The 11456-nt window shown below is 42.5% G+C and overlaps 1 protein-coding gene and 1 long non-coding RNA gene across 5 annotated transcripts in view; one reads left to right on the forward strand and one right to left on the reverse strand.

The window, feature by feature from the left end:
• Nucleotides 1-7232, reverse strand: part of LOC122781594 — an 11394-nt gene extending 4162 nt beyond the window's left edge. The window contains exons 1-5 of one of the 4 annotated variants that reach the window (XR_006361819.1): nucleotides 5966-7230; nucleotides 4592-4714; nucleotides 4368-4465; nucleotides 3979-4111; nucleotides 1-41 (exon numbers count right to left, since the gene is read on the reverse strand). The exon at nucleotides 1-41 is cut by the window's left edge and continues 38 nt beyond it. This is a non-coding gene — a long non-coding RNA (uncharacterized LOC122781594). Of the gene's footprint in view, nucleotides 42-3978; nucleotides 4112-4367; nucleotides 4715-5965 lie in introns of all 4 variants that reach the window. The other 3 variants (XR_006361818.1, XR_006361820.1, XR_006361821.1) reach the window with 3 other exon arrangements.
• On the forward strand, nucleotides 7227-11109 carry six3a (SIX homeobox 3a). The gene is made up of 2 exons (XM_044045365.1): nucleotides 7227-8200; nucleotides 10086-11109. The coding sequence occupies exons 1-2, from the start codon at nucleotides 7509-7511 to the stop codon at nucleotides 10276-10278; spliced, it is 885 nt and encodes a 294-aa protein (XP_043901300.1). The 5' UTR covers nucleotides 7227-7508; the 3' UTR covers nucleotides 10279-11109.
• The last annotated feature ends 347 nt before the right edge of the window (nucleotides 11110-11456 follow it).

Below are 11456 nucleotides of genomic sequence, written 5' to 3' on the forward strand. Positions count from 1 at the left end.
CTTGGGGGTAAACTGGCAATCGAGCGGAGTAACGTCAGAATCTGCAGTCAAGGAGCAGGGCGAGAGAGAGTGAGAGAGAGAGAGAGAGAGAGAGAGAGAGAGAGAGAGAGAGAGAGAGACAGAGAGGGAGGGAGAGAGAGAGAGAGAGAGAGTTACGTCGGTTTTGTTCTTTGCGCGTCATGCAAACACTGCGACAAACAAAATGTGAGACAATGACAGGATCGTTGGTGACACGGTGACTGTAACCTTCACACACACACACACACTGAGAGAGACAAAAGTGTCGACAATAGCAGTGTAATTATGTTTTAGATATAATGTAAAAAAAAAAAAACTAAAGTGAAAGTTCTGCATTACAATTTGTTTTTAACATTTAGGTGAAAGTAATTAAAGTACATTAGTTGTATATGGCCAGCTTCAGTGCTCATTATGCTGTATATATAAAGTTACGAGTTCATATTAACACACTGACAGTAGGGGTTTTTATGTTTTATCAAATAAAGTGACACCGTCTTTACCTAATGTAGTATGATTCATTCTATAAAAGGGTATTGTGTATTTGTTAAACACATCATTTATCATTCAGAACCTCGACAATAATTATGTGACCCAGTAAAGTTAACTCAAGTAAAAAAAAAAGTACAGTAAAGTGGTTTAAAATCCAGTAAAGTATGTGCTCGTTTAATGTTTTTAACGTTAGATTTCAATATTGCAGCCTTAACTTTTGGACGTGAGGCATGTCATAAATCTATCATTTATAAATAATTGATCGTATCACTACTGAGATGTTAAAAACGCTAAAAGATCAGCTGTTGGGCAGGAGGTCAGCCCAGATTCTGATCCTCGGTTAATCAGACTATAAGCGGTGTGGACTGTGTACATGTTGTCTGTAATATCCACCTCTCCTTTTCTCTCTCTCTCTCTCTCTCCCTCTCGCTCTTTCTCCCTCTCTCTCTCATACACACACACACACACACACACTAGTATAAGCTTGGAGTGTCAGGGAGTGTAATTACGGCTTGTCAGCCTCCTGTGACACTGGGCTAAAGGGCCAACTCCATATTCTCTGTCTACTTAATCAGCCTTGGCAGTCGAGCCCGACAGTCCCTACTTTCTCAGATATTTTTAACCAGCACATGTGCTGATGTAACTAAGGCCGCCGTGGTTTCGTCACCACAGGAAGGTGAACAACTCATATTCAAAGATGATGGAATAAACTGTGCAAAACGACTTTTTATGCTCTTTCAAAATGAGAAAAAGGGGGTTCACTGGGGAATGGAGGGCGAGCATCATATGTAGAGCTCGGGGCATCTGATATGCAACCATTCAATTTATTCCTCCATCTCTGTCTCCAAATCAGACTATCTACCTGGAAGAATGCGCACACACAGCGCAGCACATCACACGGCCTCCAGCGCTGCTGCTGCTGCTGCTGCTGCTCTTTACAAAAATTGTTTCTGAAATGGAGCTAAGAAGATTTTTTTTGTGGATGATAAGATGATTTTAAAGGAGATATTTTCTGTCACAATAATCAGCAGGTGACAAGTGCCAATATATGTTTCCTTTTGTCGTCTGCTTATACTGCTACTGCTGCTGCTGCTGCTGCTGGATGTTGTCTTTTGCCAGTTAGTGCCATTATTTTGCAAACAAATCGCCAATTTTAAAACGGCAGAAAGTGCAATTAAATAAATGGGCTAAGATTTCTTTAAAAAAAATGAATGGTTCACAATTGCAGCATAGTTATGTCTTTAATGAAATGTATCCTATAGACGTAAATGTAAATGCACATGCACACATGAAGGCAGGTGGAGGGTTTAAGCGGGAGCATGTCCAATAGTTCATGGATCAAATTAAATAATGGATCTTGATGCAGACAAGCCTACGATTTAATCTCTCCCAAAAACTGGTGGAAGCCACCTGTTTCTGAAATGTTTGACTGGCGTGGATGAAGCGCGAGGAGACGAGACTAATTGATTTTAAGTGGCGTCTCTATGGGCTGAAAAAGTGTAAGAGGGTCCAAACTCCTCCAGTTTGTACCTGAACCGAGGAGCAGTTGTGTGTGCGTGTGCGTGTGCGTGTGTGTGTGTGTGTGGGGGCACGGACGGAGGGGCCATAGCTGGAGCTGCTCCGTGCTCGTTGGAGCGCGTCGATGGGTGTGGACACTCTCCTGCTCCTTTATCCACGTCAACACAGATGAATTCATATTCTCTTTCAGTCAGTCCAGGAGTCAGGGTCAGGACATGAGTCGGGGAATGATTTCTGGAGCCGCCAAATTGCTGAATTCTTTACTTAAATTCAATAAATAGCGCATGAATATACTTTTCGTTCCTCGAAAGTACATAATCAAGTGTTACAGAAATTGTAAAAATAGTCGGAAACGTCCTATTACGCACACATGTGCTCTTTTCACGGTTTATGTTATTATGAAGAGTGTGTCCTGTGAGTGTGTCATCTTGGTCCCCATTTTAAAAGTTTGGGAACACACACACACACACACACACACACTCACTCATGCTCACAATGAACGCGCGCACGCAGAAGCATGCATGCATGCACCACAGAGCTCGGACCTGCAGAGAGAGAGAGAAAAAAAGCATCTCTCCCTGAGTGAGCGGAAGAAAAAGGGGGTAAAGAAGAGGGGGAGAAGGATGCCGTCTTGCAGCTTCACTCTTCCAGGGTCTCACACACAGGATCCGGGCGCACGGCACCATTGAGTACAGGAGGCTTTTGCGTGGAGGTTCATTAGAAGTAACGAGTTGACACAAGGTAAATCTTAATGTTTAGGCGCCTTTCTCTACCGGCCTGCGGAGGAGCCCTCATTAACTGTCGCTAACAACCCGTGTAAATACACTGATTGGACAGCTCCGATACAAGCTCCCAGCCCTGCCAGGAAGTCCCCCTAATGAGACCACACAATAAAAACAACAAAAGAGAGGAGAGAGATGCAGAGGGGGAGAGTGAGAGAGAGGGAGAGAGAGAGAGAGAGAGAGAGAGAGGGAGGTTAAAAAACTTTTGTATAAGCTTTGCTGTTAAAGTTGGCGCCACATTCACCCAACATTATTACAATAAATGTCAACCGTTCAATTTATTTTCTATCTTTTTTCATACCAAATGCACTCACTGTTGTATTTACTTTATGTTTATGTAGATGCACGCTCTGTGCTCTGGGGGTGGACTGACCTACTGCTCACGTGACTGAGTAAGTTCACTATCAGTTGTTTTGAGTTTGTCAATCAAAAATAAACCGAAATTATATTGGAACGTGTTGTTTTAGCCAAAGAAAGAAAGGTTTGTAAATTAAAATAACATCGCCTCGGCAGCGACTCTGTCCTCGAGAGCAAGAGAGAAAGTACACTGCAAAAAATATCAACTTCATTTTCAGGATATTTTTTTTACTAAATTGTTTTACTATGTTTTTTTTACTTATCTATGTACGTATTGCTTGTGCTCTGATGCAATGATTTCTTACACATTTGTACGCATAAAAACACATTGGTATCATATTGGTAATTTATGTTACTATTTTCAAAAAGTAAACTGATTCTAACTTTTCATAAAAACAAGTTGTAATAGAAACATAATGAAATAATCACAACACGTTTCTGTGTTGCTGTTTTTAATTCTAAGAAACATAAGGACTCGTAAAGTGCAAGGCCCACATTCAAATGACTTGTTCAGATCGATATTTTTTACAGTGTATAGATCTGGTACACAGGCATGGCCAGCGTGGTACGGAGCGCGTTGTGCGCTCAGTCCCGACAGCATCTGACATCTGCTGTGCAAAGGCACACATCTCCCCTCTGCTCCGCGAATTAAAAAAATGCACTTGTGACAAATTAACTTTAGCGGATTAAGTGACAGAGAAAGAGAAGAAAGACATGGGAGGTTTTTTTTCTTGTGTCCGAAAAACACACAAAAAATGTCGCCTCGTTTACTGAGCAGCAGACGTGGACGCGGGACTGCGTGGACGGAACTTACAGAAGCAGGTGCTGGATTTTACTCCTGGTCTTGATTGGACATATTGACCTGCAGTGAATGGACCAGTGAATGGACCAGTGTCTCGAGCTGGAATGGTCCGTGACAGAGCGTGGACCGAGACCTGCTCACATTTCTGCAGGGGGTCGAAAAACAGCAAGAAGAAAAAAATAATATATAATAATAAAAAATAACATATATATGCATATATACATATGTCCGTTGATAAATAACATATTAGGGTCTTACATGACTATTTTAAAAAAAGTTTTCAAAAGTAAGAAAAGAAAATCTACGCACAAATGCACGTGTGCGTTCAGAGAAAGTCTATTCAGCCATAGTTTTACAGGGATAAAGAAAACAGTGGAAAAGGTGATTATTCTGTTACATACCCATCATCTCTCCAAAGTCTGCTGCGGTGAATCAGGATGGAGCAGCAGGCGCAGGAGTCTCTACTGTGACTGCAGGAGGTGCCTTTTCTGACCAGCCTCTGCCAGACGTGGGGTCAACGAGGGAGCAAACAGAAAAAAAATCAAATTAAATAAATAAATAAAAAATTATAATAATAAAAATACAAGACCCCTTCTTTCGTGCCGTCCATTTCTTCCGCTCTTACCTTTTACAGCCAACACCTTTTTCTTTCTTCCATCTCATCCGGTCCTCTCTCTCTCTCTCTCTCTCTCCCTCTCTCTCTCTCGTCCATGACGTAACATCCAGCTTTGTTTATTTGCTCATCTCACTGGAACGGAGTGATAATGAAAATAACGCGCTAATTGGCAGTTAACGAGAATGCTAAGGTTTTAGACTCAATGCGCTGCTGCTGCTGCTGCTGCTGCGCTGATACTTTCGCAGAATAACAGAATAAGAGAATGTGTTTCCCCCCTCGACCGTAAACAATAACTTTGTTGATATAAAACTTTGCAAAGTTTGACTGAGACTTTTAATTAACAGCAGGTCGCAGAGGAGAGTCGTGCATGCGCGTCTGTTTGCAGCTCGACTCACACATTTCCAGTGTTTCACGAGACAAATTGCTGTTTGTGTTGTGAAGTCTGGAGGTTTTAGGCTGTAGGTAAACGGAGAAGAACTAAATACTCCGCGTGCTTTCAGAGCTTTCGTCCCCCGCTGCTCGGAACATTCAGCAAGTCCTCGGATAAACACACAATTACGGCAGGTGAATAAACTTGTTTGGGGGTGTTAATTACATGCTTAACGTAAACAAAAGCCATGTAAAAGAATGTGAATTAGCAGTGGCTTTTTCCCCTCAATCCCCATTCAGGTTTTACATTTCACCAGTCTCTCTCTTCATGAAGTGATTTCCGTATTGCCTGCGAGGGCTATACTCCTGAACAAGGCACCTCCACAACATAATGCTGGAGAAAACCTGCAGCAGCCTTTGCTTGAATGGTGACCGCCTCAGTTTGGAGCCCAGTCAGGTGTGTGTGTGTGTCTGTGTGTGTGCGTGTGTGTGTGTGTGGTGGGGGAGTCTGCATATTCGGTGTAAGGCTGATAAGCCTGCACTCTTGGGGTCGTCCTTGCGTGCAGGTGCGAGTGCACGTGTGTAAGAGAGACACAGGAAAAGGGTGAAGATGATGATGATGACGAGGATGAAGATGATGATGATGATTATGGTGGAGGTTACTTTTAACACCAGCATGAAAATACCAGTCCAGAGGGCTTGGTCTTGCCTCTTGGAATGAGTGGTCCTAAGGTTTGAAAATATACTCCTCACACACATACACATACGCACACACATGCGCGCGTGCGCACACAAACCCAGCGCCTGACCCTGCAACGAGATCATCATCATCATCATCGTCGTCGTCATCACCTCTGCTCTGTATCTCACACATCTGCAGACACCAAAGGGTCTCACTTTGCCCCAAAACGCCGTCATTAACAAGTGCGTAACTACGCGTAATTGCAGCAGAAAATCCACTGAGGTTAAATAAACAGATTATTATAGTCATGCAAGCCAAGCTTGTATACTCACTGTCGCTCCAAGCCTGGAGTCGCCGGTCCATCAGTCCGGCCCCAGAGAATGTGCAAATCTGAAAAAAAGGGAAAGAAAAGTTTTGAATTCCTGAATGATTTTGTAAAAAGGCGGCTTAGGATCATTATGTCAGCTTTACTGAGGGCGGATTAAGTGGAGTCTAGATGCTACGCCTTGTACACGGCCTTTTCACAATGTGGGCACTGTTCGTGTGAGAGTGAACTCACACTATTTTAACACCCTGTAAGCTCTGTCTAAATATGAAGCCGGTTGAGCCATAAACATTAAAATCACACCGCCGTGGCTACCGCTGTAAGCCGAGTCCTGTGACTGGATGTGGACAATGATCATGTCCTCACCACAAGATCAAATACATGAGAACTACATTTATGTCCCGAGTCCATGACACAATTCCAATGTAATTCCAACACCAGTTGTAATAATTAGAGGGCTGGACTATTTAAACTAAACCGCCATGATATGTGTTTAATCAACACATCCCTGCGATGTTTCACAACGATATTCATTTGAAACAAAATATCTTTTGGAGAAGTGGCGGTGGGCAGCAGGCCAGAGCTCAGCCCGGTGTCCCAGAGGAAAGGCCGGGGACAGCAGGAGGGGGAGCAGCGGCATCACACTGCAGTCACAGCAACTAAACCAACACAGAGACAGTGACCACACAGCAGCGTGCACGAGACAAGTAAGTCATGCTCAGACTTTGGAATAAAAAATCTCATTTTCTTTAATCTCATGCAGATCCAGGGAAAAAGCCAAAGGATTAAAGGACTGTCATAATGTCATCTTTTAGAAAGCAAGAGAATGGAAAGTGATAATATACAGTAGGAAAAGCGCAGAATAGACTATACTGCTCTCCCGCTCACCGCTCACCCATTCACAGAATATGAATAGACTGATAAAAAAAGATTAAAAAGTAACTAGAGGGGGGGAAAAAAACTATACGAAAATAATGTGCAAGTGGACCCGCTTCTATTTAAAACGTGTATTCCCGTGTAGCAGTCACTGGTTGTCCATTTGTCACCCATTTAAAGCTCCCTCTGCCTCCCTCCCTCCCCGAGCATCTCCAGTCTACATATCTCCTTTAGCTTTAACGAGCCTCGTTAAGATCGCAATAATATTCCACCCTCTAATTGCTCATTCCATTCAGCAGATAGGCGAGCATTGGCTTGTGCCTGATGCGCGCGGTGCTGTGGGAGGGTTGCTGTGGAGATCCGAGATTCTGATAACCCCCCGTGCCTGCTGCACAAGTGGTGAAAGCCTCGCGCTACGTACTGGCTAATGATTGGCACGCTTGACAGTGATTGGCAGGGCTGCCATGACAACGCTACAACGACACCAAGAAGACCAATAGAAAAGGGAAACAAAATGTTTCAATGCTACACTCAACGGCGGATTTAGGGGGGAGATATTATGAGGCTGGTGTCATTAGGCGATAGCCATTGAATCATTCAATCTTTTTTACTTGCCGTATTTTTTCGGTTTTTCCTTTTTCTCGATAATTTTCTTTCTCTCTCAGGTCATTTCCATGGTTTTCAGGTCCCCTTTAGAGCTTTATCCCTCCCATTTCTTCCTGCCAAACTTCGCTGATCGCCCTCTGCTCCTGGCGAACAGCGCTCCCACCACCAGGTCTCCAGAAGACTTGTCCATGTTTCAGCTACCGACCCTAAACTTCTCCCCGGAGCAGGTGGCGAGCGTCTGCGAGACGCTGGAGGAGACCGGGGACATCGAACGGCTGGGCCGCTTCCTCTGGTCCTTGCCTGTGGCTCCGGGAGCGTGCGAAGCGATCAACAAGCACGAGTCCATCCTGCGCGCCCGCGCCGTGGTGGCGTTCCACACGGGGAATTTCAGAGACCTCTACCACATCCTGGAGAACCACAAGTTCACCAAGGACTCGCACGGCAAACTGCAGGCCATGTGGCTGGAGGCGCACTACCAGGAGGCCGAGAAGCTCCGCGGTCGTCCCCTCGGACCGGTCGATAAGTACCGGGTGCGGAAGAAGTTTCCGCTGCCTCGAACCATCTGGGACGGCGAGCAGAAGACGCACTGTTTCAAAGAGCGGACACGGAGCCTGCTGAGGGAGTGGTACCTTCAGGACCCATATCCAAACCCCAGCAAGAAAAGGGAATTGGCTCAAGCCACTGGACTCACTCCCACACAGGTCGGAAACTGGTTTAAAAACCGGAGGCAACGAGACAGAGCCGCGGCAGCCAAAAACAGGTTGGTGATCTTTTTGTCCTATACTCTCCTTCAACACACACGGAAACGGGACAACGCTGCAAAGTTTGTCTAAATGTGCACATTTACAACAAAAACAAGAGATTTCCTCAAACGTGGAGTTAGTTGTGTTGTCGCTTGTGTTTGTGTGGCAGGAGCAGGGAGGGAGGGAGCAGCTGCGGCGACATTTTTGTTTTGAAGTGGTGTCAGTATAAACATGCAAAACATTATTTATGCTGTTGCAAATATCTTCAAGTTGGCTGAATTTGAAAATTTAAAACATATACACACGTTACAAGCGCGAATAAAAACGTTTTACGGCAGATTCGTCATGGCAGCATAATAAAACTTATTTCTTTCTCTTTTTTTTGCAGAATGTTGTGTGATCTTTCACACAACAAAAAGTAACCTTTCAACTCATAAACTTATTATATATAACCTAAATGTAAACTGCTGCTGTGCACTGTAATTTGCAAATATATATTCCGTAATGGAATAAATGACAACTTGTATAAAATGAATGTAATAGTTTTTTTTTTACACTTATGACTAATATTTTGTGTGAATAGCCAAATACATTTTTTTAGTCAGGGAAATACAATTAAAGAGGAAGAGCCTTAATATTTATTTTTGCCAAAAGTTAAATAAATAATGTTTTTTCTATATAATTTGAAATTGTGCTATTCCGTGCATACATTTAAATAGTGTTGCATTTGTTATGTATTGATTTACTAAAACATATGATAACTAAATTTCTCCTGTGTGCTGCAGTGCGTTTGTTATTATTTTTTAACATCACATGTGACTTAGTATTGTTGGTGAAGATTATATCAAAGGATAATGGAGATGTTATTGATATTACATGAGAAAAGTACGCGTGGGTGTTTATTTATTAATTTATTTTTTTATTTAAAACAACAAACATTGCCAGAGAGGCTATATTGATAACATTAAGTGTGGTATCATTCCAGCGAAATGCAATAATTGATTAGAAAAATACCTCGCAGAGAACTAAGCCATATGAACAGTATTCTAATCTTTCTGCTAAATGAAGAGATATATTTCCACACTGACATTTATCCCGCCGTGATGGAGTTATTATCGTGAGTGGATTGGAGATAAACATTTAGGATGATTGCACTAACCTGGATCTCGATGTCACTCACTCACGTACTGTGGGTCACAATGAAACACGACCGTGTCAAAGCAACGGGACATTTGTACAAAAAGATCTCGTTCAATTTGAATAGTTAATGATGCCTTTATAAGCCCGTAGAGGCACGTGCTGTGTGGGATAAATAACACTGAGCAGAAGCAATATTATTATTATTATTATTATTATTATTATTAATAATAATAATAATAATAATAATAATGATGATGATAATAATATCAATAATAATAATAACAAATGTGCTACAGATTTTACAATATCAGAGGAAAAAAGATACAGACTTGCTGCAAAGATTGCGCTTAAACTGCCTTCCGAAAGTCAACAACTCCAAGTTGGATTTAAATTAAAGCTCATATTTTTCTGCAGTGATGTAACAAGTAATTTCAGCCCCCTGATCTGTGCGATTATCAGGCTTACTTTTGTAAACAAACAACAACAAAAACCGTGGAAAAAGAAAGAGGAAGAAACCGCATTACATTTGCTGCTTTAAATGGTGCTGTGTTTTTGTCCGCTGAAAGCTGGCTGTTTGATAAAAGCATGCATGCATGGCTGGGGCCGGCAGGGGGAAAGAAAGGCGAGTTTGAACCCCTATTTTGCAGCAGGACGAGGAGGAGGAGGGGAATGGTAATGGGGGACATTCTCAGGTCTAATTGCCATTTCACTCATTTTCTTCTTTTTTTTCTCTCTCCCCTCCTCGCCTCTTTTCTTCTCCAGGCTCCAGCACCAAGCAATAGGACCGGCCGGTATGAGGTCGCTGTCGGAGGCCGGCCTCACCCCTCACAGCTCGGCAGAGTCGCCTTCGACCGCGGCCAGTCCCACCACCAGCGTTTCCAGTATGACAGAGAGAGTCGACACTGGGACGTCCATCCTGTCCGTCACATCCAGTGACTCGGAGTGCGATGTATGATACGGAGGACACACAAAAAACAAAAACACGCATAAAAGCAAACAAAAAGAGAAATATTTACAGGGAAAATGGACCTGAGAAAAAGGAAAGAGACTTATGAAATATCGCGGATGAAAAAGGACCGATTCATATAAATATTAAAGTAAAAAAAGAGATAAAGCACGTCGTTTTTTTTAATCAAAAGCGCTTTCAAAAAGGACCCACGCCTACCCCTCCTCTTCATACCCCCATACCACCACCCACTACACTTGCATGATGTTTTTTTATTATTTTTATTTTTCATTTTGTATTCAGGGAAAACAACCTGAATGCAAGATTTTCCATCAGGATCATCGATCAGAGGGAATAAAAACACATCGTCTTGGTGTCTTCGTCGCCTTTTTTTCCCTCCTCATCTCCGTTTTTAGTCCAAGTGACAACGACGACGACGATGATGATGACGGTGAAGCAGCCGCAGACAAGATGCAAACCCTGTTTTATTTATTATTACTATTTTTTTTCTATTATTATTATTTTAACTTTGTGTTCATCAGACAATCATTTTTAAGTCGTAAGCACCTTTTTAAAAACACTTCTGTCACTGCCTGTGTGGGGTACATGCTCAAAAAGAAAATGTCGGTTTATGACTGTATCAGATTTTTATTTTTATTTTCAAAATTTTATATTGAATTATGTATATCTCAAATAATGCGATCATTCTCCCGGTCTGTAATATACGTGTAGAAATATGCTTGTACATAGTTATTGCCCTCCCTCGTCTCATCCTCTTTTCTATCCCTCCCTCACTTTTCTTGACTTGGTGTTCCTACATAAAATATTTGTCAAAACTTACAACTAAAGTGCTCTAGGCGTCTTTGTTGTTTTCAGTTGTTACTTTTATTTTATTTTTTATTTTATTTGGGGGTGGGGGGGGAGGCTGATGATGACGACATGATGTTACAAGTCACATTTGAGACAAAAAGAGATGAAGGTGGAATATAATTTTAACATTTATTCCAGTGTCCAAAGGCTGCACCACCCTCCCCCCCACCTCTCTGCCCTCTGCTGCCCCGCGGGGTCGCACAAAGCGCTTATTTACATCCGCCCATTCAGTGTTTCTTTCTTGTGTGGTTATTATGTTAATGTACCATACATTTCTAAATCAAATACAGTATTCAATTTGCTGTATCTGTGTGCAT

This window comes from Solea senegalensis, linkage group LG15, assembly GCF_019176455.1.
Source record: "Solea senegalensis isolate Sse05_10M linkage group LG15, IFAPA_SoseM_1, whole genome shotgun sequence".
Lineage (NCBI taxonomy): Eukaryota > Metazoa > Chordata > Actinopteri > Pleuronectiformes > Soleidae > Solea > Solea senegalensis.